The 25,684-nt window shown below is 42.0% G+C and overlaps 1 protein-coding gene across 1 annotated transcript in view; it reads right to left on the minus strand.

Annotated features, from left to right (window-relative positions):
- Positions 1–25,684, minus strand: part of LOC146802433 (kelch-like protein 1) — a 771,680-nt gene that overhangs the window by 599,231 nt on the left and 146,765 nt on the right. Inside the window, exon 5 of the mRNA XM_085623756.1 lies at positions 23,928–24,140. Coding sequence (XP_085479882.1) covers positions 23,928–24,140 — 213 coding nt within the window. The remainder of the gene's footprint in view (positions 1–23,927; positions 24,141–25,684) is intronic.

Raw genomic sequence — 25,684 nt, forward strand, 5'->3', positions numbered from 1 at the left:
GTAAAAATTATTTTGGGTGTGTCTGCTTCATTTATTCATTGCTGCAGATGAAAGTGAGATCAGTAAAATTTGTAATACGCTGGTGCTGCCAGGTGGAACCCACCTGGGGGCGGATTTACAAGCCCCTTGCGCCACCCATGCATCACTTTTTCCCATGTTAAAAGTGACGCACCGGTGGCGCAAGGGGCTTGTAAATATGGCCCTTGTTTTTCTGCTAGAAATAACCGGATGTCTCGGTATCTTGCAGACATCACTGCAGCCCTGGGTCATAAGCCTCGTGTGACTGCATCATGGGACCCCAGCACAAGAGAGCGCAGAATCATGCAAGTGTCATTACTAGGACCAGAGTGGCAATAACAGGCTGCTCCAATCCTGTATGTCTGTGACTCTACAAGCACACACTGGCTTCATGCTAAGGCAAGAATCTCATCAGAGACCTTTTGGCGAGACAATTATTTACGTTGTAGTTAGGGCAGTGCACAGTGCAAAAAAGCACTAGAAAACAAATCAGAAATAGATAGGTGGTAGGTCTGCTAAAAAGCTGTAGTCCACCACGTAAATCGGTATGGTTGTCAAATTTGGATGGCCACAACCAAAGCCCAACAGAAACCATAAATAGAAATGTATAGTGCTTAATTTGACAGGGTGTTTGCCTTGGCTCAGTACTAGAAATCCGTTTATGTCACTAGGAGTAAGGTGTTTGTCAATGACTGCGCACATTATGCAAGCCAGATAGTTGCAAATTGTGCGGGGAAAAAAGCTGCTGCTGTCGCCACAATAGCCTTGCTAATTGTGATTGACAAGCACACATTCTGAAGAATCGCATTACTACTACCCAAAAAGATTAGTGACACTGATGCTACACAAGGCCGCTCCCACGGACAGTCCTCTTCGTCCCATGGGCTAATTTGTGCCAGTGTAGGCCAAGCCAAAATTCTAATTTCTGCATATCTCTTGCTAAATCATTCAGATGTGGTCGCAGTTGACTGATTTTAGACTGTTTATAAATATAGGCATAAACTCTCAACTAAAGAAGCTAAGTTACTGAAGTTGATCCATATAACCCTGGGCGTAGTTCACGAAGTAGTGCTTCGCGAAGCTACGCAAAGTGCAGTTCGCACTACGCGAGCTACGCGTGGCACTTCGCGAACTGCGTAGTACCTTGTTCGCACTGTGCAAGATGTCGTTTTCAATGATTGCACAGTGCGGACAAGCAACGGACACTGTGCAATCATTGAAAATGGCATCTTGCACAGTAGGAGCTGTAGTTTTCTGCTGCTCGAGTAGATTTTTACTCGAGCTGCAGCTTTCTCAACGCGAACTGGTAGTTTCTCATCGCGAACGGTCGCGAGCATACGCGACCACTCGCAATGAGAAACCTGACCTCCTCGCGTTGGGAATCTTGCCGGGAGGTTTATCTTCCATGCTCGCGATCGCCAACTTGATGTTGATGATCGCTAACAAGGAAAAAGTCTCACGGGGATGTCATTTTGCTTGCTCGCGGTCGCCAACTTGACGTTGAGGACCGCGAGCAAGCAAAAAATGACCGCAGCACTACGCAACACTACGCTACGCATGTTCGCACTGTGCTACGTGCAGTTCGCGTAGTGCGAAGTAGCGCGAACTTCGCAAACTACGCGAGCGTAGCGTAGTGCTTTGCCCAGGATTAGTTAGGAAGGGAACCTGTAGAGACATATCTATATTGCTTTATCATTGATTTCTGATACTTGTATGTTGATTTCAATCATAAATTCTGGACTACAAATACATGAATGCAAAAGATAAACAGTACTGGGCAAGTTACTCAAACCAAGCACGGAACAACTCTGAATAACCATTTCTACATAAATGTGGAATGGTGATTATTTCGAACAAGTGACGAAAATGTTAAACATGTATTCGTTTTCTACATTACCATACAGATCTGATTGATCAGTGAAGCGATGCACACTTCAACAAGACAGACACAGCAATTGTAATCTGAGAAAGGAAAGATTTTGCTGGCATCGGAAATGGGTAACACCAGCAGTAGGCAGTGTTGATGTGCCCTACTCTGCACATCTTTGAGCCCGAGGGCATTTAACAAAAAAGAAGAAAAATCACTGGGTATACACATTAGAAAGAATATTAGAATTCTGTTTGTACTGCTTTCTAGTACAAACATTCTTTGTTGAAGATTTAGAATGTTTGTAATAAAATTAGGTTTACAGAGGAACGGGAAGGGATACATCTGCTAGCCTTGATAGATTTGGTAAAGAGGTGAATATATTTTTATTTATTTTGCTATAACTGACAACAAGTCTGCAAGCCCCACAGTTCAATGGTCCCTTTGCATTATCTGGACTTTATATGTTTCAAATGGCTATCAGTCACATCAAAGAAATGTTTTAGCAAATAAATGAGTCCATAACTAGCACAATTTGTTCATATCTGTCTCTTTATCATTTTTTTAATTAGCGGTACCTATATATAGCAGAACATACTCAATGGTGAAGATACATTTCTACTAATCACTATAAAATGAAAACCTTAAAAACAAATGGATCAATCCTTTGTTACAACTTGATCAGGTCTGGTTGGTATAGATGTAATCTTTCTACCAGTCAATGCCTTCTGTTGTTTTAGTTAAAAACAAATGCAGCTGGGTGAGCTACTTACAGTGGCCTGTTTTGTTCTCCCTAACCATGTGCGCAGAAACCTTACAGCAACACATATTCAAAGATGAATAAGCCGCATACATGCACATCAACATAATTGTAAGAGGCCTTATGTTTCAGGTGACTCCTTTACCCAGTCCTGAGTTTTTGGATAACAGAGCTCTAATGGTAAAAATACAAGTTCCAAAATGCAACATTTTCTGAAAGAAAAAAATATAGATTTCACAGAATCTGTCACACATGGCATAGGTCTCTTGGCAGCTTTGCACATGCGTGGACACAAACACAGCAAGCATTTCCAACTTATACCACATTTGACTCTCTTTTGTTTTTACTTGAACATTTTATATTTTATTAGTGTCTTCTTTTGGAACACAAATTGCCTCAAGTAATAATTTCACTGTTTCTCATGTTTCCTACTTTTGCAATATTTTATTTGTCAATCTCAATATTTCAATTTAAGTGTGAAGTTTCCCAATCAAGAATGCACTGTAATAGAATGATTGAAAGGTAAAGTGTTCACTGATCCTTTTCAAAGCAATACAATTCGTCAATCAAGAGATTATTTTGACAACTGGATTTTGCCACAATGATGGACCAATGCTTTATACTGTGCAGAAGCTTAACTCGATTCCAGAACCATATTGATTATAGACCAACCAATCTTAAGGCATGTAACTCCACTTCTTGAATCAAAGCTTATATTACCTGCATTAGGATTATGCGTATGTAGCAACTTAAAAATGGGTATTTGGAAAGTGTAGGAGAGGGAGGTAAAGTACAGGGGGTGCAAGACCACAACAATAAAATGTGTTTTGGGGAATAAAAACAAGTGATATTTGGTGATAATAGAAAGAAGCTAGTACTTAAAGGATAGCAAAACAATAAAGAGGATGGTAAAGGATAAAGTAATTTGGAAGTAATCAACATTTGGAAAAACAAGTTATGGAAGGAGGAAACAAGAAAAATGGCATTTGTAAAACAAAGTAGTCTGTCCCATATGTTATTACAAATAACATACTCCAGACAATTTTTAAAGATTAATCAATCAATCAAAGTGGCCTTTATAAAGTGTGCGGCTACTCAGTAGTGTACACCGGCTCTAACGGTACGTCGACCCCTAGTCTCACAAATACAGAATGCAGATAAAAAACACAGTTAAACAGCCAAGCTTTTAGGCCGCATTTGAAGGAGCCTGAATCCTTAGTCTAACGCAGATGCAAATAAAGGGCATTCCACTCTGTAGTGGCTGAAGTTGAGAAGGATGTGCCTCCCCATTTCTTCCGCTTGATCTTAGTTACCACCGCTAACAGAGCGTCTGAGGAGCGTTGGGTTCTCAAGGGATGATAATATGAGAGCCTCTTGGTAAGATAGCTGGGACCTAGGCCATAGAAAGCTCTATGGGCCAGCACCAAGCCCTTAACCATCACTCTCTCCCACAAAGGCAGCCAGTGCAAATCCTTGAAATGGGAATAAATTGAAGTGTTTCTCGAGATGCTAAGCAAGAGTCTGGCTGCTGTGTTCTCAACCAACTGCAGATGTTTGAGAAGGTACAGATGAAGACCCCAGTATAAGCAGTGGCATAGTCCAGCCGAAATGTAACGAGAGCATAGACTATTGTCTACTGACATGACAAAGAAAGCACAAAAATGTCATCAGAAATCATACAAAACTAAAACAGGACCCACCTGTGATTTAAAAGACAAATTGTTGATAAACATCACGCCAAGATTACGAACCACTGTAGCAGGGGTCAGGGGGCTAGGAGTAGATCTGGGCCAAAATTTGCCACTCCAAGAAGAGGGAGGGTTACTGGTCTTACAATGGAGATTACTCAAGAGCATCCAATGGAATACCTCTGACAAGCACGCTTCAAATCAATTTTAGGCCACAGAGATATTCCTGTCCCATGTTAAAAGAATCTGCATGCCGTCAGCATAAGAAATGTCCCCCTTGAGTTTCAGAACTTTAAATGTGTGAGAGAATCTCATAATATGTAGCTGAAAGAACTTCATCTCATAGAGACAGATTTAAATATTATATTCATATGATTGTCACATTAATCTAAAGCTTGACGCTGTTTTTTTAAATAAAGTTGGAAAATGATAGCAATTAAATATTCAACAAGCGGCAGAGGTCCACATACAAATGGAAACAGCTGACAGGTGTTGGTTGAAATCACTGCCATTCTTTAGAGACAAGGTTGAGTTTTTCCTTGGCACATATATATATTGAATCTTTTACATCCATATTCGTAGAAAATTGCTAAAATGAACTTTGGTAATATTTGCAGAATTAACCATAAAAATCTCTACTTGTATTAATTGAACAAAAAAAACACATGGCTACAGGCACTGGCAACCTGAGCTCAGAAAATTAGAATAATTTCCGCTGGCTACAGCATATATTGTGTGAATTAACTATATCGTTCTCCAGAGGGTAATTAGTCGATGATTTAAATATGCAAATGTAGTGCCAAAGTCTCCCAGAAGCTAACGATACAAACTTGGACTGATTGATAATTCCAAATTGCCAATAAAGAAATAAAGACAGATGCATGATTTTATGAATGGAAGATAAGGCAAGTTACCCTGGGAGGTGGAAAATGAGGGCTATTTGATGGAAAAATTTGAAAAAATACAAGAAAGTTGCATTGACAGGATAGCCCAAATCTGAAATGAAAACCAGCAGGGGAGTAATAAATGACAACAAATTATGGAGTTGGTACTTACAGAAGGTGTTTTGGAACCATGATTTTATATTCTGTGGTGGCATGTTATTTTATTTTATGTTGTTATGTTATGCTATGTTATGTTACGCTTATAAAGCACTCACCATCTGACAGTTTTCATGGCACCAACAGGGAAGGCAGGAAAATAGGAAAGAAATGCAGAAAGCTCAACATTAAAAAATTAAATCTGCTTTGACAAGACCCAGTATTTAAAGCTGTTTAGAAGGTGAGAGATGAACAAACACAGTTGAAAACAAAGGGGAAACTAATTCTAAATAGAGAGTGGTAGAATTAAAAAATCTGTAGAGCGAAGAATAAAGAAAGGTAGAAAATAATGAAACAGTTCTATCCCATACACATTTGAGTAATCGATTCCAACCAAAAGAGGGTGTCATACCATAGATAGAGCAATGGATAATATAAAGGATTTTGAAGGTGATGTATTTCGTGTGATGCCGACCACCAGGAGTACAGCCTGGATTGACTAAGTTAGGGATGTGAGTAAGTAATGGGGGAGATTCAAACACAGAACATGTGCATATATAGATAGCCTTAAAATCGTAAGATAGAGTAGACTGCTAAACATTTGCAATATTTTTGTGATTTGAGGGCCCTTAGAAAACTCATAGTCAAATTGAACCATTATAGTATAAACTATTTTTTCCAGACAAGAGTAGGGTCCTAATTCTCATACCTAATGAGCCATCTTGGTGATGGGAAATTCAGTTAAATACCAGCAACTCTCAATTCTTACCAGCATTAAATATGAGTCAATGGCTACCCATCCACTGCCAGACCTGCTTCACACATTGTTGGAAATGGAACGCCGATGACATAACCCCTCGATACACAGAAATGCTAAATTCTTTTGAGTAGCCCAGCCTTGCCAGAGCTTCAAATTAGATGTTAAAGAGGAGCAGTAAAATGGAGGACCTCTGGAGGACTCCACACATCAGTAAGAGGTTTAGAGTAGAAAGACATAAGAGAAAATGATTTGTAGTAGTTAGATGGATTAGGAGCAAATTTGGGAGAGAGCTGAGCAGATAATGTTTGCTGTGCCCTGCTGATCCAAACTTATAAAGTGGCCAAGTATTTCAAATGGCCCTGTGAGAGTTAGAAGAATCTGGACACTGACCCTGCTACAGTGCACTTTCTTCCTAATGTCTTCCAGAGAATTAAGAAGTTCACACTGGATACTGTGTACAGTACAAAATGTCAGAGAGATGTCTAGGTCACTATTCAATAAATGTGCTTATATCTTTAGCAACGTAACCTTCAAGGATATTAGAAGCAGTAGTTTGAAATAGTCAAAACTGACGGTCATTACCAAGTACAGAAACATCCATGTCAAAGTGTTACAGAATAGGCATAGACTTTGTGAGTTTGAATTGGTCAAGGACAATTCTATAAAAAAATAAAGTGAATAAGAATGAGTCTCTGAGCATCTGGAGGTGAAGGTGGGAGAAGGTTAAGGATAATAAGTGGGCGCAGGTCTAGAAAGAAACCCAAAGTAAGTCTAACAACAGCGTCAGCCAGTATGAACACACATAACCCCGGAAAGCGGGAAACAAAGATAATTTATGCATTCAAGGGTTTTGTTGATCTTCTCCCCAAAACAGGTACTTTGTGTATCATAGAATTCTTATGTGGGCATCTCGGAGGGGTGAGGTGCAGAGGGATCAATAAGAGCCATGATTATTTTAAATCCTGCTTTCTGTGAGATGACAATGTCACAAACCAGTTTAGGCAAAGAGTCATCGGAGCTTTGCCAAGTAGGCACTGCTTGACTGATTTCAGGTTTCAAGGAAAAGAAGCAGATTAAGGAGGTAATTAAACCATACCATAAGTAGAGGTAAGGTACCACCCAAGTTAGCGAAGGTATAAAAATCAGTGGTGGTACTAAGCAAAAACTGAAGAATAAAAGAGAAACATGAACACTGTTTGCTTAGCTGTTTTTATCTTTCCTTTAGGAAAAAATAGGTTTACGTTTTTCTATCACCAAACACTTGGCTACTTTCTATCACACTGTTGAATTAATGAAAACAAGAGTATCTTACTTTAAACTACCAATATTAAAATCATTTTATTGGTGATTATTACGAAGTGCCGCATTCATCTTTGAGTTGGAAAAACTAAACAACAATGCTCTTTCACTGCTAATATCTTTTTAATAGTAGAATAATTTTACCAAGGCCACCTACAAGCAGCTTTTCTCATGATTTAGTTTCACAATTTACAAATAATTAAGAAGCCATGCCAGACATGGTGCTTGAAATCCCTACTTGTGAATCTGTTGTATGAAAATAATAAACTAATATGTCCCTTGTATCCAGTGTGTGCCAAAATGTTAAACCATCATCATAACAATGTCCACCCTGTTCTTTCAACGGTATTGTGACAGCTGCAAAATATGCAAATCACTTGTAAATGATTTTCGAATTATATCATGCCAAGCCTTGAACATAAACTTTTGATGAGAAGTTGGCTCTCTGGATGCTCATAATATTTTCTCTTGTCACTCATTCACGGAGTAAATGGTAACACCAGATGTCATTTCATTTTTTACAAATTTAAAATTGTCTCAATTGAATAAGAACATTTGACCAGTTGCACAAAAGCAGAATACCTAGAAAGTGAGTTTTAGTGCAACTCTCCAATGCTAACGCTGAAATCCTTTGACAAATTCGGTTTATAATTTTGGCTGTTCAAGGATATTAAATACTTTTGGCAGTGTGTTCATGCTATTTAACTATTCTTATATTTTATTGAAAAATAGACGCATTTCATGAGCGTGGACTACACTTCAATATTCGTCTGTGAAAGGAAATAGATTGGCATTGACGGCAGGTACCACTTTAGACTTGCCCAAATTGCTCATGTAATAATAAAAAGAGACTTCATCACAAAGTGAATAAGTTATATTTTACCACTCCATGAATGAGCAGGCAATAACATAACAAAATCTGCAATCCTATCTTAATGTTAGTATAACATTAAAATAGAGAAGTTAGATTCAAACATATTCTTTAATTGATGGAATATAAGTTATATAGCAATTGGAATGTGTATCAAGAACAGCAATGTATATCTTGAAGGAGACCTTTCAGAATTTGATGTATTTAAGTTACACTTATAATCGTGTCCTTGATGGAAGAACATGTGAGGTGCCCTGACTTTAACCTGCCCTTCTTGAGCACATTGTTAAAATATGGTTTAAAATGCTGTGCTACCATTCACTAATCGCCCATTAGAAAGGCCTCATTGTTTTCCTCTTCCCTTTTGTTAGACAATGGGCAGAGTCTGTTCCCGATGCCAATAGGCATTCCATTGCCTACTATTAAAAATGTATATTGTACAAAACATACTACTTCTTCGCCTAAAATAGAGAGACAGAACAACCAGGCGATCCACAGTCAAATTTCTTCTTTAGTTTGAAAGATACAGAAATCAGCACAAACTTGCCTATGGTATGGATTCACATTTAGGAAGAGAGGTTTAGAAGCCCTAATAAAAGCTGAGTGACCCTTATGGGCAAGATTTTTCAGCTGAAACATGTCAGCAATATAGGATGTTGAAGTCATCTAGCTTTTGTTGAACATCCCAATCTTTGGTTTTTAATACCAACATGAGCACTCATTATATAAAATGAGATATCCAGTGTTAGAAATTGGATTCTTAGTAGTTTGTGGTATGAATCCAGGTCAGGCAGGAACCACCACACTAGTCAGGGTAGCTAAGTAAACACTAAAAAATAACATGAGCTTACCCTCTGGTAGCTTGACACAGAGCAGTCAGGCTTATCTAAAGAAGCAATGTGTAAGTATTTGTACAACACACATACCAACAGTCAACAATGAATACACCACTAAAAGACTCCACACAGGTTTACAAAAATAAATTATTATATTATAAGCAAAACAAGACCAAAAAGACAAAAATTCAATATATAGAAGTTGAGATATTGAAGTTTTGAAGAATAAATGCAGTAAAGTGCTTAGAAGCAAGTGTGTGCAGATATTTATATAGCGCAAATCACCAACCGGTCTCTAAGCGCTTGCTTAGGGAACCCGTCCTGGTATTCCCCTGTGAGATAACCCAGCAGGGCATCCACAAGGTGAAAGCCAGGCATCCCGCCGCGAGGGGCCATTGTGGAGATTAAGCAAGCTATTGCCCAGAGTCGCAGAGTGTCAACCCATGAATCGAGTATGCACTGGAGCAAGAATTATCGAGTCCATGGACAATTTATGGACTCAAGACCCAGCCGAGCCGGGAATTGAACCCTGGTCCCGGGCTGACCTCTGCTTCCAGGTCTGCCTACTCTAACCAGTGAGCCACACTTCTCCACAAGTAGCGCTAAAAGGGTTCCTCGACTGGGGCAAAGTCAAAGTTCAATCCGACTGCCATGGAGCGCCAGCCAGCTATAGGGACCAGATGTGTAGTTCCTACAAATCTATATAGGATCGGCGCGTTTCGACAACATAAGATAAGGGATTGGTGCCCAGGCTAAATCAAGACTGTTAGAAAGGGGATTTCTGGTTGGCTAGGGCTTGCGCCTAAGCCAGGCAGAAACCAACACTCCAGTCAGGGCAAGGGAGTTACACGCTGAAGATAACCCCTGCTCACCCTCCTGGTAGCTTGGCATGAGCAGTCAGGCTTATCCCAGATGCAATGTGTAAAAGTGTTTGGGCAACACACACACACAACAGCAAAACACTAGGCGCACTCCAAAAGAAACTCCACACAAGGTTATATATAACAAAATAGCCTTTGTATTACCCATAAACACATTAGATCACAATCACAAAAATGCACTGTGCCAACTGGCACTAGCAAATATTTAAAGGGGATTATATACACATGACAGGCCCAATCTGGCCACTGTCAGAACCTTCAGAAAGCACTAGTGGCATATATAAATCACAACCAGTGACTACTGGTAAAATATTGACCCCAGTATCAAACATCAGAAGCATAAACACATTATTTAATCTCGTTTGGGCATAAACACATTATGCATTGGACATCACAATAGGCCTTGCGCCCTACCAACATAAAACAGACCCCAGGCCAACTGGCCTCCCACTGGGGCTCAAATGCTCTTTGTCCCAAATGTCGGGCCTCTACTGTAGGGTCTTTCACTGGCCCTCTGACTGCCTTGGCAGCAAACTCACTGTGTGCAATGCGCTGGGGTGTGGAGTGTGTCTCACCCCTTCCTTGTTCCTCCTGAAAGAAAGAATGCCCCGTGTTGCAGCTGCCCGTGCTCCTGTGGTGCAGCCGAGTACAAAAATGAGCCCTGGAACTAACTGTGCCATTGAAGCCCTACTCTGGGACTCCTTAACGAAACGGCCCCAAACCCCACTCCGGGACTTCTAAAACGAAATGGCCCAAGCCCCACTCCGGGACTTCTAAAACAAACTGGCCCAAGCCCCACTCCGGGACTTTTAAAACAACAGAATACCCCCAATCGAAATTAGCACTGGCACTCACTGTGCTTAAGAGGCCCTTCCTTGTTCCATCACTTGGCACCAACGATCTTCAAAGCTCCAGCCCCACTCACCGGGGTGGCTCGGGGACTCCTCCAATCTTTTTTTAGGAGGGGGCAGGCCAATGTGCCTCGACAGACCCCCCTCCCTGGGCCTCTCCTCACTTTGCTTGGCGGTGCAGGACCTCGGCAGAGAGTCCGCAAGGCTCCCAACCTTCTTCCTCTGAGACTGCAATCGTCAGGCAACCCGCGGGGCTCCCCCCGGCAACTGGTGGCCCGCCTTCTTCCTGACACAGGCTGCCTGATCGCCGTGGCTCGTGACCGGCAGCTTCCTGGGGCTTGCCCCGCCCCCTAACAGGCAGGGGCGCCTGGCTTCCGTTTTCACCGCTCTCTGCAATTTTTCTCAGCCCAGCAATGTGGGGTAGACTTCCGCTTCAAGGGGCACAGAACGCAGAGTGGGCTCCCGCTCAAAGGGGGGACAAAAATGTGGGGTAGGGTTCCGCTTCCTAAAGTAGGCACAAAAATGCGGGGTAGGCTCCCACTTTATTCCTGGTCCATGAGGGAATCCCCATGCTGGGGTTCCCTGGAAAATGCTCACGCAGCACAACGCTGCCGGCCTCACGAATCCTGGGGCATTCTTTGTGCTGAGTGCGCTTCTCAGGATGCTTAGGACAAAATCATCAGGGGCATAGCTGGGCACAGGCAGGCCAGCACATAAGGACCCCCAGGAAGCAGCAGCTGGGTCCCACGGCGGTGCCTCCTGTTGCCCAGCAGCCCAGGACAGCCTCACAGTAATGAAAAACCAAAATGGCTGTTTGTCACTACCAGGACATGTTACGCACTTATGGCACATGTCTTACCTTTTACCTACAATGCACCCTGCCCATAGGGCTAGCTAGGACCTACCTTAGGGGTGACTGACATGCAGGAAAAGGGGGGTCACAGACATGGCACACACTTTAGGTGCCACGACACAGCGGCAGTAACACTGCACGCACAGACCCTGCAATGGCAGAGGCCTGAGACAGGTTTGAAAAGCTACATTGGTGGGTGGCGCAAGCAGCGCTACAAGTCCACCAGTAGCATTTAATTTACCGTCCCCGGTATCTGAGATACCACTTTACAAGGGTCTGACAGGTAAATTAAAAATGCCAAAAAGGTGTAGACCAATCTTACCATGTTTACCACAGAGAGCACACACACTTTACACTGGACAGCAGTGCTAAAGTGCCAAGAATCCTAAAACCACTAACACCATGTCAGAAGAAAGGCTAGGAGGAAAGCAAAACATTCAGGGATGATCTTGCAAAAAGGTCCAAGTCCAACACAGACACTCCCAGAGCATATGTTAGTCTGTTAGTTCAGCTAGCTCACAGTGTCACTATGAGCCCCTCTTACCAAGGAGCGAATAACTTCTGGCAACTATCAAGCATGACAACCCTGACCTCTCTTGGATCTTGGAAACCGTACAGTCTTTTTCCATCAGTCACTCATGCTCACTTTGTCTCAGAGAGATACACAGAATAAATGATGGGGACATTTTCAATAAGCATTTATTGAACCAGCATCATTGTAGTGTAAAATACGTGCGCTGCAACAACCATAACACAGAAACAGATATTTAGGGTTATAAGCACCAACATAGTAAAGAAAAGGTAGAATTCTACCATAGTGCTAAAACAATGAATAAATGCAATCATATAGATACATGACAGTAATAATGCATACTCCTACGATGGTAACCCTAACTAGATGTACCTAAGTGTACCTAGCATGTATTTAGGTGTATAGCCAAGAATCCCCTTAGGATAAAGCCAACCTCATTACCTGATATGAGAGAATGAGGGAGACCATCTTGGTCTCAAGAAGGTCACCCCGTGAGGGATGTCAGACCAATGTGTACTGGAGTGTCTGTGTGTAGGAACCTCAGCGTCTAACGTCAGCGTGTCAGCATGGAAGTCTTTTTCTCCTCTGGTTTGCCCAGCGAAGATGTAGTGCTTATATACCTGAAAGGTAGCCTTAGGGGTTATATCTAAAAGTGTACTATGGACATGTCTGGCAAGGATGATGATAGAGGTGCCCCTTATATAGAGTTATTATGCAGAAAATGGGAATCCTGCTGTGATACTGAGAATCCTCATGCATAATACATGAGGCTAGTTTTCGGAGAAAACCACAAGACAGTCATGTAGCAACTAAATAGGTAAAAGGTCAGCATCAGACCCGTTATGCAGAACAATATTAGGACAGATGTAGGTAAAAGTGTGTGTACCTACCTAGACCTATATTGGGGTACATTGGGGTTCATAACAGACCCAAAGTATCTTTCCTGGTTGCAAACAACAAGATGCGTTGAGTACTGCAGGTGCAGGATGAGTCGATCTTCTCCACACAGTAAATGCGATGCATCCATTCTGAAGAAGGGTTCTGGAGTCGAGAGGCGTCATGAGATGCACCTTATTCTGCCATGCAGTAGAGGGGATGTCACGATGTCACGTGGCTGCAGTGATGGTTGTACGCTGTCCGAATCAATGATCTTTGGAGGCAAAGTACTAGTTCTCATGTGATGCACCAAATTCACTCCCGCAACCGGCTTGATGTGCCGATTCTACTACATGCAGGCAAGAGATGCACCAAAATCCATGTTGCAAGTATCTGGGCCACTTCCATTGAGCCAGTCATAGGAGCACGGCTAGAGACTGATATCCCTGAGTCTCAAGCAGCAGGATGCAAGCCAACAAGCCCTTGGAGGTCACTTGGAGTAAAGGCTGGGTCTAGCTCCCCTTCAGCAGAGTCAGAGAGAAGCAGCAGCAGGGCAACAAGCAGAACAGCAGGCCTTCCAGATCAGCAGGCCAGTTGAGTCATTTAAGCTGCACAGTAGTTCTTCTGGCAGAGCTTAGTTACAAGTCCAGTAGTGTTTGATTTTAGGGGGTCGGAGACCCAGTACTTATACTCAAAACTTTCTTTGACGTGAAGGTGACTTTGAAGCAGCTCTCTGAAGTGCACAAGTGTCCCCTTTAAGTCAGTCTTGTCTGCTAGGCTATCTGTGTGAGGAAATCAGTTATTTGTGTGGGAATAGGACGCCACCCATTTAAGTGAAGTGTTAAACCCTCCCTTCCATCTTGCCCAGGCAAAGCCATCAGAATGCAGATGTATGTTGATGGCTAATCAGACATACCTATTCTTCTTGTTTTATGGCTGTCTAGAGGGAATACACAAAAGGTAGCTGTCACCCACCACTTATGTGTATTGGAGACAGGTTGTCAGGCACACAGAGCAGTACGTGCAAAAAATGTTCACTTTCTAAAAGTGGCATTTCTAAAATAGTAATATTAAATCCAACTTCACCAGTACAGAGGATTTATCATTACCATTTCAAAGATATGAAATATGAAAAAGCCACTCCTCTCTGATCTGGAATTACAGCTTAAAAGTGTATTAAGGAGTGTGAAGTGCTAGGCTATGAGATGGATAGGCTTCACAGTAGTGATGAACCCATTTCAGGTTTTTTCACTATCAGGACATGTAAAGGTTAAACACACATGTCCTACCTTTTTCTTAAATGGCACCCTGCCCTTAGGTTTACTTAGGGCCTACCTTAGGGGTGATCCATATGAAATAAAAGGTGTCAATGCTTGCAAGTAGTTTAAATGCCAAGTCAAAGTGCAGTAAACTGCACACACAGGCGCTGCAGTGTCAGGCCTGAGACAGGTTTAAAAGGATTTTTATGTGGGTGCTACAATTAGTGTTGCATGCCCACTAGTAGCATATGAAATACAGGCCCTGCGTATATCGTAAACAATATTACAAGGGACCAGTACATGAAATATGTCAATCAGGTATACACCAATGTTATCATGTTCAGGGGAGAAGCACATGCACTTTAGCACTAGTTAAAAGTGGTAAACTGCTTAGATCCTAATGCCAAAAACACAAATCTGCAAGAACAGGGGGTAAAAGGCAAAAGGTCTGGGTAAAGGGCACCCTTAGGATGACAAGTCTAACATTCAGAGTATACCCATTATCATTTTTACTTTTACTCAATCTCTGCATGTGTCCAGAATATTATCATATATGAGCTTCCACTTTTTGTTTTTTAATCCACATGGGTGGTATCTACCTATCTGGGTGGGGGTAGACTCCAATGATTAGCATACCATCAGTGGATGGGTAGGGCATCTTCTCCTATTATTAAACAACCTCAGAGGTTATCAGGTAAAATGGAAGATAGGATCTACTCTTCCCTGAGCCCTTACACTATGATGTGTGTATTGGATTTCTAGAATTGTCTGGGTTTGTAAATTTGGATGGGTGGTGGCGAAGCTTAGGCCCAAATACTTTTAGTATGGACATTACCAAAATGAAACAATTTACAAGACAAAAAGCTTGATGCCTCCATATTGCATTTTGGGACCTTTCCAGTCACAAGCCACAAAACTGGGGTACACTTTTTATGGGGAGTAGTATGAAAACGCTGGGTGGTAGGAATGTTGTTAATTTCAGCACTTTCTGGCACTTTCCTTCACAGAAATGTAAATAATTTTAGACAATGTCTGATGTTTATCTGGGCATTCTGGGTAAGAAATCACAGTAAGTTCCAAACAAGTAGAACTAGCCCGGATTCCCCTGTGTATTTAGGGCCACATTTACTACTATTGATAAAGGGCAGCTGTTAGACTTGGCATCATTGGCGTGGTTTCCCCAGACTTTTTGCCTCTACCTCCTGTATTTTTTATGGTGGGCTGGATTTTGTTTTTGCTGGCTTAGATGCTTTGGGCACTTTGCCTCTGTTAATCAGTTTCAAAGTGCAAGTGCTTCCTGTACAAATCTTTATTGCAATTGGTTATCCATAATTGGCATATTTTATTTTCTGGTAAGTCCCTAGTAAATTACTCTGAGTGTGCCCGGGGCCTGTAAATCAAATGCCACTAGTGGGCCTGAAGCAGTGATTGCGCCACCCACATAAGTAGCCCTGCAAATGTAAATCAGACCTGCCACTGCTTTGTCTGCATGCAGGATTAACTGCCATGTTGACCTGGTAAGTGAACCCATTTGCCAGGCCCTAACCTTCCCTTTTCCTACATACAAGACACCCCTCAGGTAGGCCCAATGTACCCCCATGGGCAGGGTGCAGTGTATGTAAAAGGAAGGACATGTACTGGTGTGTTTGACGTCCTGATAGTGAAGCACTGTGTATTTTGTTTCACGTTTGAAAGGCTATCTGTCCCATAGGATAATACAGGAGATACTTTGTAACATTTGATAGAGGTGTGGTGCAGCGGGCAGGGTGCCTGACTCTGAATCACGGGGTTCACAGTTCAATCTCCGGTGGCAGGTTAGCCCAGTATCATGTGACTCTGGGCAATAGCTCGCTTAATCTTCCCGACGGCCCCCAGCGCCTTGACACTCTCGGGTAAGTGTGCGCTTTACAAGTACTGGATTTGATTTCAACATCTTACAAATATAATTTTCCATTGGAACAACATAGAGTTTATGCTCTCTTGACTCAGAATTTAATAACCCCTCTTTTATTGAAGATTGTTTTTAAACTGTGTGCTTCAAAATGCCACTTTTAGAAAGTGGGTATTTTCTTATTTAACCATTCTGTGTGCCTCTGCTGTTTTGTGTATTGACTGTCTGTTTTTTGAGTGACAGTGGCTGGGGATGTGCATTCACTGTAGACAGCCACTGGGCAAGGGGGCTGAGGTGTGACTGGCCCTTCCTGGATGACTCAGAGCTGAGCTGAATATATCTTGACTGTATTTATAGGTGTAGGACGAGTTTTCCTTGTACTTGAATAGGGCCTGTTTTACTTGCACAATGCTGCCTCTATCCCTTTTGGCCAAACTGTACCAGTAAGGATTGAACTGGTTTGGACTGGACTCAGAGACATAATGGGGTATAAGTAGATGACCTGAAATCCCAGATATTGGATCACTTCTGGACTCAAGAGGAACATTTGCCAAGGAGAAGAGCTGGAGAGCTGTGAGGAGGAATACTGCCCCTTTGCTGTATGCTGTGTGGGGTTGGCCTGTAGTTGCTGCTCGGCCAAGAAAAGGACAAGGACTGGAACTTTGCTGAGAAACCTGAATGAAGAAGAATCTCCAATGGCTTGTGTGTGTTGGCCTCCTGTTCTGACGTTTTGGGGACACACAGACAAAGCAATCTCCGACGCTGTCAGCAATGCCGCCGTGATGCAGCAACCTGAACTGAGGCTAGGGCACAGCTTGTGAAGGGCTCGATGCACCACCCTACCTGCATCGCAGCTCCAACGCCCTTTGACGCTCTTTGACGCCTGCAGTTATCGGCCTTCCTGGCACCAGCGCTCACAACTGACTCGGTCACCACCAGCGCCTGAATCGTTATTGTGGTGCCAATAACTGGTGAGGGTAAGTCCACGAAACTTGCCGACTTCGCACCGCCTCAACGGAACCGACGCCTCACAACCGACGCATCGACTTCCCCTGTCCTGGATTTGACACGCCACCTCATCATGACCACGACACCTCACCTCCTCCATGGCAGCCAGGGTGCCCGCTTCGACCTAGGTACCAACCCTTCACCTCTACGATTCCATGCATTGTCATTGACTTCATTTTCCATGGTTCTGTTTGTTTGAGGGTCCTTGCGGTCAGTGCTGTACTTTGGATTTATTGTTGTCACGACGTCGTAATAGCCCCTCGTGGAGCCGTTTGTTTTCTACAAGTTTTATTTTTGCAATAACAGTTCTAAAATCATTATTTGGTAAATGTATGGTAGATTTTTGTCGTTTTGGTCTTGTTGAGTTAAGATAAAGACGCTTAGGAGCATATTATCAAGATAGGCGATAAAATTATCGCCGCTTTAGCGGCAGAAAACTGCCGCTAAAACGGCGATAATGAGCTTGATAATATGCTCTATGGAATTCCAATTGAATCTCAGGTTAGATGTCCTTCAATTGCTATGCTGATTTGATTGAGATATATCAGAGTACTCTAGACTATTAGACAATGTGGGAAAAAGGACACAAATTTGGCCTAGATTGCAGAAAAAAGTTATGATGGTTTAAACTCAAACTTGCACCAAAGATTGGGGTGTGGGCTAGCCTCAGCAGCAAAGGGGTTAAGCCATAAAATATCTCAATACTGTATTGAAAGGAAGTTATAATTGTGCGGGGCTTGAGACCATACAATCCCAAAACTATTTGACATAATCAAGTGCAATTGAGCATTGTGGATATTTCACAATGGTCTCATGCTCAAAGCAAAGTTTGTGTTTCTGACACAGTATCCTTAACTCCTATTCAAAATGGGAGTATGTGAGAGAGTGTCCACAACATTCCTCAAAACATTCATTTTGAAAGTCCTGAGTGTCCTACTGCTTGTTAATCTGGTTTCCCGATTTTATTTAAACTCTGGCACTCCTAGCATATGCACAGAGGCTTATGCCTGCCCTTGACAAGGCAAGGCCGCAGGATCTGGCCTTTGACCAGGAGGGGTGTACTTTTAGGCAATACGCTACTGTCCTTGCCTGTGATACATCACATAAAGCAGTAATGGGAGTGTTCAGTGGTTTGTGAATTTATAATGTGACTATACCTTTACTCTGTGTCAGTGAGAACTAAGTTTACTGACCCCTCTGGTAGAACGTTTCTCCTTTATGTGGACCTTAGGGCTTTGCACTGACATTCCTAGTGTATGTCATGTGAGTATGTACATGCAGGATGTGTGTAGCACATGCATGGTAGTATAAATCTGTGAGTTGTATGAATCCAAGTACTGGGACAAGTGGAATATATTTTGCATGGCTCTGGTTTAACACGGTGCAATATGGAGGCTGATGATAGCTTCCCCAAACAGTAGAAGTGTACTGCCTGCATTCCTGTTGCTAGAGGGTGGAAACCCAGATACTGAAGTGAAGAGGCAGGAAACATGACTATGTTTAGTTATTCCATGAGGCTCTTGTTAGCAAAGGGACTCATGATTAGTACTTCCTGAGCACTGCTGATTGGTAGAGGGCAATGGAGAGTAGTGGGACCTCAATTTCTTTTCTTCGCGAAAAGGCAGCTTCAATTCAGGGCCTGTCTGCTAGTTTTTCTCTTATTACTGTTCCAGGAAGGTGATGACAACCAGGTACATAGAAGTCACACTTCATAGTGCCCATGCTTTGGATACTCCACCTTGGAAACAGCCCATTGGTACCTGCTTATAAAACCATCACTTTGCATAAAGTTGGGTCTACTAAGCAGCACGGAAATTACATTTGAAAGAAGAACAACCCAAACCTGTTTTTAAACATTAGGAGGTGGATCCACATATACTTTCTGGAAACTTTGCAAAAGTTTGATTCAAAACACCCCATTTTGTTCTTGTTGCAAGTTCTCCTTGCGCACAAAAGGGGGTTTGTCAAAGACTACTTGAATGACTTCTGTGTGACAAGGGATATATGTCTGCATTACAGCCATCTCCCAATGGTGAGGGGATATCACCTAAAGGTTGAACTTGTGCTGGAAGAGCTTAGGGTCTTCCTAGAGGCTAGATGACTGCCTATATGCTAAGAGAGCAAATGACTGTGCTGCCCTCGGCAGGAGGAGTGACTGTCCCTAGGAGGAGCTCAGTGATTTCCTGGAATGGAGAATAGCCAGAGAGAATGAGAAAATTCCAGGGAGCGAAGAGAGGAGTGGCTCATGTGTGGCATAGTGTGCCTCCAGTCTCCTGAAACTGTTCTCTGCACTAACCCAATCAAATTCACTGCGGAAAGAAAGCATTAAACAAGATAGCCTAGAGGTCACACTTTCCAAGCCCACATCCATTCTCCACCTGACTTAGGGTGGCTGCAACTGCCAAGGTCAGGAATCTGCACCAGAAGACCCCCAAACTGAGATCCCCTGAAGTTAAGAGTGAGGTCACTGCCGTGGCCCCAATGACTCTGAAACAGTGGCATCCATCCTGCAGCCATCCAGACCCAACTACCAAGTCAGGTAACTGCACAAACTAAGACTTATTGTGCATGAGTATTGCACTGAGGGCAAAGATAACTGAACTGATGGATGCATATACATCTTGTATAGTGAATAAGAGACTGTGCCTAACCCTAGCCAGGGTTTTGCCCCTAATTAGATGCCATGCATCACAGGCATTGGGGAACCCCATTGGGGGGCTGTACACTGAAGTATGTAATCCATTGAGTCATGACCAGGATATGAAGTATGCATTGCACACCAATATTTGTTCTGTGTATTACTAAGTGACATTGTGTGATTAAAGTACTTTATTTTATAAAAAATGCTAGCACAAGCTGGACAAATTGCATGATTGTTGAGCTCTGAGCTCCGTGCCCTCCACACTATGTCCCATGAGAATTTTGTGACTGCTCGACCGTGGTACCCTGAGAGTTAAGTGCAGAAATATTTGTCCCTGGCCAAGTTTGCAGATCAACAGTAGGATAGACTCCAGGACAAGAGTGGAAAATGACATCAACTACCATAGTTGGTTAGCAGCTGCCCATCTGTGATCTATGGCCGCTTGAAGGCGGTCTAAGAAAAGGATAGTATGGTTCTCATACTATAATTCTCCAACTTCAGAGAGAATGTCACTACTGTGTAAATCATTAGGTCTATATCTCCCCTTCTCCATGCTTCCCTGTTTAACTTTCAGGTGCAGATTATTTTCTCTTGTCAGAAGGGATGGCATGTGGTCATTTGATAGAGGAAGTCTCATGCCATTGTAGTTTCCAGACTTTCAAAAGGTGGATGTGGACCTACCATGACTGACCATTGTCTTTGCTCTCATTGGGCTTCAGTATACATTCTGGAACGTATTGTTAGCTGAACGTTTTGGTTGGAAAATCATAGGTTAGGCCTTCATTTGTCTGGTTTGTCAGAAGGACTTGCAACTGAAGTTGAGGCCGAGGCTGGGGACCCCTGCTCAGTCTAAGTCTGAGAATATCATCAAAAACACCAGAATCTCTTCAAAAGTGAGGCGGAAGCGAGCAAAGATAACCAACAACTTGACAACCTTATTAGCGCATTGAACACTGCACTAATCTTTCCTCTTATTTAGCTACTGTGGGGACTAATATCAATTGAAGGGACTGTATATCATAATATTACCTATTTTTTGAGGTACTTTTGCACTTCGATGAATATCCCCTTCATCTATGTAATGCTTAATGCAATGCCTTCATGTGCTGCTCTGACATCTGTCACACTCTCACAAGTTTAATACTATCTTAGATATGTTCAGTGCATTTTCACTCTGTCCCTTACTACATCACTGACTTTCATTGACTTCAAAAATATTCCGTTTAACGAAACTTCGAAAATCAAACTGCAGATGCAAAGCACTCAAACCATGAACCCCATCATAAGACATACATCAAGTGCACTGCATAGAATTGGAGCTCTGGGTAGATATTCTCTTGTGGTACTCCTGGAATTTAGTAGTCGGGTTAGCTTACTCCTGACATTTATGAGTTAGACAGTAATATTGCAAGAGTAAATCGCACCCACTCCTGCACACATAACATTCTTGTGAAATCTTTGTGGCTAAGGTCCATATGGTCTAAGATGACCACAATCTATAAAAATGCAATTGACTGGATTGTTCTTGCTACATATGTTTTTATTAATTATTTTTGCGAGTCATCCAACAGTAAAACAGGAACAACAGATGCATACTTAGGTATTGTCAACAATCAGGTCTTACAGGTGAACATTTGCTAGTCCTAGTCAGGATAATGGTGCTAGATTTGCGGGGTGAAGGATGACATGTATGTTATTCTCTCTTCAAGGCAGCCTCTTATACATTATGGTTGTCATGTATACTCGCTCAGACCATAGGTAATAAATGCTAACCTGTACTTCTGGATGGCTGATGTAGCCTTATTCATTGTGGATTTTGGCCATTCATCCTGAAATAATTCAGTGGTAGGCATAATATGTTTAATATTCTCACATCTCCTATTTAGCTGTCGTCATTGTAGCCACATGCTATTTATGATAATGCCCGGGGCATTCACAACAGCCAAATAGTCATTAAGAACAGCCAAATTTTCCCTAGAGGAGACTCAAACCACTTTTTCCCTTAACTGGGACCAAAATGCATAAAAAGCACAAGCAAACAATATGTTAGTAAACAGCTCTAACATTTCATCTATTCTGAGAGGAATGCTTTCTTGATTCTGGAGAATAAAATCCTTTTAATGTGCTTTTCCCCTTTGAAGTTACTACCAAGACCCACCTGAATTTGACTATCTCCCTTGATAGAGCATACTATATTTGTCTTTTTCACAAAATGTAATGAGGCAATACAATTTAATACCTTTCCAAATCTCCAAGCCCCATAAACCCTACAGAAATCTGAGAACTTTTTCTCAGTGAGGCGCAAAATATTCAGGAACACATTATTTTATGAACATGGTTCAATTTATGAACAATCAAGCTTAACGCCTAATACTTGAGAAAGACATTTTGAATTGCTATTAAAGCTCACTTCTTCAATTCATCCTACGACAAAGACCATCATTAGTGTCCCTGGATGCCTTAGTTTGATTTACCTTTACCCTTCTGCATATCGGACCTCAGTTGGTTCCTTGTGACCAGAACCACCATCACTCTGCACACCGCTTCTGCTGTCTAGTAATGTTTTTTAACTGCACCAACAACATTTTCAGAAGAAACCTAGACTACCGTCAACATACTGGAGCACAGTGGACACCCAATTCTCAGCAAGATCTACAACTGCTCTGCATAAATGTCTTTGTAATCCATAGAGACCACTAAGGGCTTTTCAAGTACAGTAAATGAATTTATAAATAAAGGCATGTTGATACGTTTAAAACCTCCCACAGCATGGTGAGTAACTTCTTTGACCCAGAATGATCAGGTCCAACACCACAAGTTTTTCCTGATTCTGGATTTTGTTTTCCCGAAGGCCTTTCTTAACCGATCTGAGCTGATGGAAACTGCGGTAACCACTGTAGTTTTTTAAAGTGTGTTTCTGCACCTTATAAAACTGGGCCTGGTGTTCCTGCACTTGATGTCTCCACGTGCTGAAGCATCTGACCTCCCAGAATCACCCAGAGTGGTACCCCTCCTCAGTAGACCACTCTAGCAATTGGTAAGGGGGTCCTCGTCATCCTGCAGGATTTCTATAGCCGGTTTTAAGTAGATACGTGGCATTATAAACATTCTTTAGTTTGAAATAAATTATGCTAATTTCACACAGTTCAATGTGATATGTCCACACATAGCATTAATGACTAATCCTCTTTAGTCAAAGATCTATTGCATCATTTTTCATTGCATTGTCGACAGCTTATTGAATAGACAACGTTGTATATAATCAAAAGCAGTTGATGTAAGGTTCCATTGCCATCTACACACATAAGGTTTAGAGGTACCTGTGAAATCACCTGTTAGTATACAGCCCCCTTCTTAGAAGCTAGTTCTCTGGCCCTCTATCTATGGGACAACTCACAGAGTTGAATGGCGGCCTGCCCTTCATGTCAATCCTCACCCAACTTGAGGGAAATGATCTTCAAAGACTAACCAACATCTAGTCCAAAATATTCAGGTACATTTTCAATATCACACAAGAACAAGAATATGTGGGACATTAAATATGCTACCACGCAATATAACTTAATTCAAACAAAATGTGAGTCAGTTTATTATAGAAAAATAAGACAGAGTGGTTGAGAAGACAGCCTCACTTCTGTGTTTTACCTTGTTTTGAGATGTGAAAGGTTAAAATGTCGGAGTTCATTCTTAATTTAGTACAAGAATGCTGAAAGCAAATTCCGTCTCATCCTACGCGTAAAAAAAACTACTACATAGTTTCATTAAACTGCTATCAAAATATTAATCTTTAAATTATAGGCACAAGAGAATAATGAACTCGATAGTGGAACAGTAAAGACAGTAAAATTGGCAGACCTTACGGTCGTGCTTGCCATTTATTTTTTATTAAAATGGGCTACGGTTAATTGCATTTTTTCACATGAACAGTGACGATTTTAGTGCTGCAATAGGAGGGTCAACTTTCCACTTTTTAAAAAGCGATAAAATGAACATTACCTGTGGAGGAAGCAGAGGCAGTCTGATGTAGGCAAGAAGCAAACTTAGGTCAGGGCACCTCCTTTGCATGTCATACTTAACCCAGACCATTAAGGCATGGAAGATTGTTTCTTCATCTGGGACATTAATATCATCGCTGGCCAGAAGGTTGTGAAGTTCATCTGCTGGGAGCAGTAAGAACTCTTGATTCTGTATGACCTCCATTATATTTTCCTGCGGAGACAAAGGACCTTTACTAAGCATAACTCTTTTTTTCCCCTCCAAAGTAAATTTAGAGTTTAATAAACGAGGTGCATTAAAATTGAGCGTCCAGGTTACGCTGCTCCTGAGAGCACTTGTAGGGGTTGAAAGTGGATGTAAGTCGCATAATGTGAATTGATATTTAAATGAGGATAATAATTACAGTGTATTCCCAATGACAGACAATGGCAGTTCATTACCTTCCGGTTTCATATGCGACTCGTTTCATTGAGAATTATCCCAGGTGATACTCATAAAACTGAACATATTTCTATATGGCAAAATTCCACACCCGCATATGAAATATGAAACATAAAAGCTATAGACATTAGGCAGTGCAAACACCTCTTACAATAAGATCGGATAATACACAAATAGAGGAAAATATATCTTGTTTTTCACGGAAAGTGTTCGTCTTACGACACCCTTTAGTAATTATATATCCATGATACATTCTTTCACAGCCATGGGCAATCCTTCCATTCTTTGAAGATTACACATTTTTCTGATTTCACTGTAAGCCCTTCATGATAAGCATTTCACATGCATAATGAAAAATTCATTAGAGGAGATTTCCTCCTTGGTGAAATCAAAATCTAAAATTGAAATAATTTTACACCTGCTCATTGTACCTAACATGTTACGTAGCACTTGCAAGACAGGAGGTTGCGGCAAAGAGTGCATGGCACTGGGACTGAGGAGGCTGAGGTAAACACAAAACAACATGTCCTGTTTAAATGGAATAACACATGAGCAGTAATGAAGGAGGTCAGTCATCTCAATATTTTCTATAGGTAAAGCTAATCCCGAGTCAAAAAAACCCTAGCACACTTCAACAAAGTCACATATTCACCAGTTTTTGTCTGAAGATGTGTTTAGGCACTAATAGTAGAACTGAAACTCCTGAAGTCAATAAGTAAATGACGGCTGCTGTACACTTTTTATTAAAATCACTTTGAAAATCCATAGAGGAGATGTCTACACTAACTTAATAGTCCCATCTATTTCCATCGTTTGCAGTGTGTTTTATGTTCCCCTTTGGAAGTATGAGTGCACCTCAATCCTTAAGCTTCACTGGTTTGAAGTCACTCTGGTAAATTTTGCTAGACACTCTGGGGCAGATTTATACCTTCTGGCGCATCTCTGCAAATCAGCAGGGATGCGCCAGAACAGATGCGTCACATAATCCCCCCCTTGCGCCACAACGGATGCGTCGCATTCACAATGCGGCGCACCATGGTGCAAGGAGGGGAAGATGCGTGACGCATCTTGTGGCGTACGGGCAGCGCATTGCTGGAGTCGCGTCGCAAGCATGACGCAACTCCTGCAATGCACAGGGGCCACCCATACTTCACATGGTGCGTCACTCCTTACGCCTGCTTCAAGCAGGCGTAAGGATTTGACGCAGCAGCATCGTAAAACTGACTCAGTGAAATCTTGTAGATTTCACGGCATCAGTTTCACGGGGCTTTCCTGTGAGGGAACGCCCACCCTGCGACAGAACACCCACAGGAAAC

The sequence above is a fragment of the Triturus cristatus genome, chromosome 8, assembly GCF_964204655.1.
Source record: "Triturus cristatus chromosome 8, aTriCri1.1, whole genome shotgun sequence".
Taxonomy (NCBI): domain Eukaryota; kingdom Metazoa; phylum Chordata; class Amphibia; order Caudata; family Salamandridae; genus Triturus; species Triturus cristatus.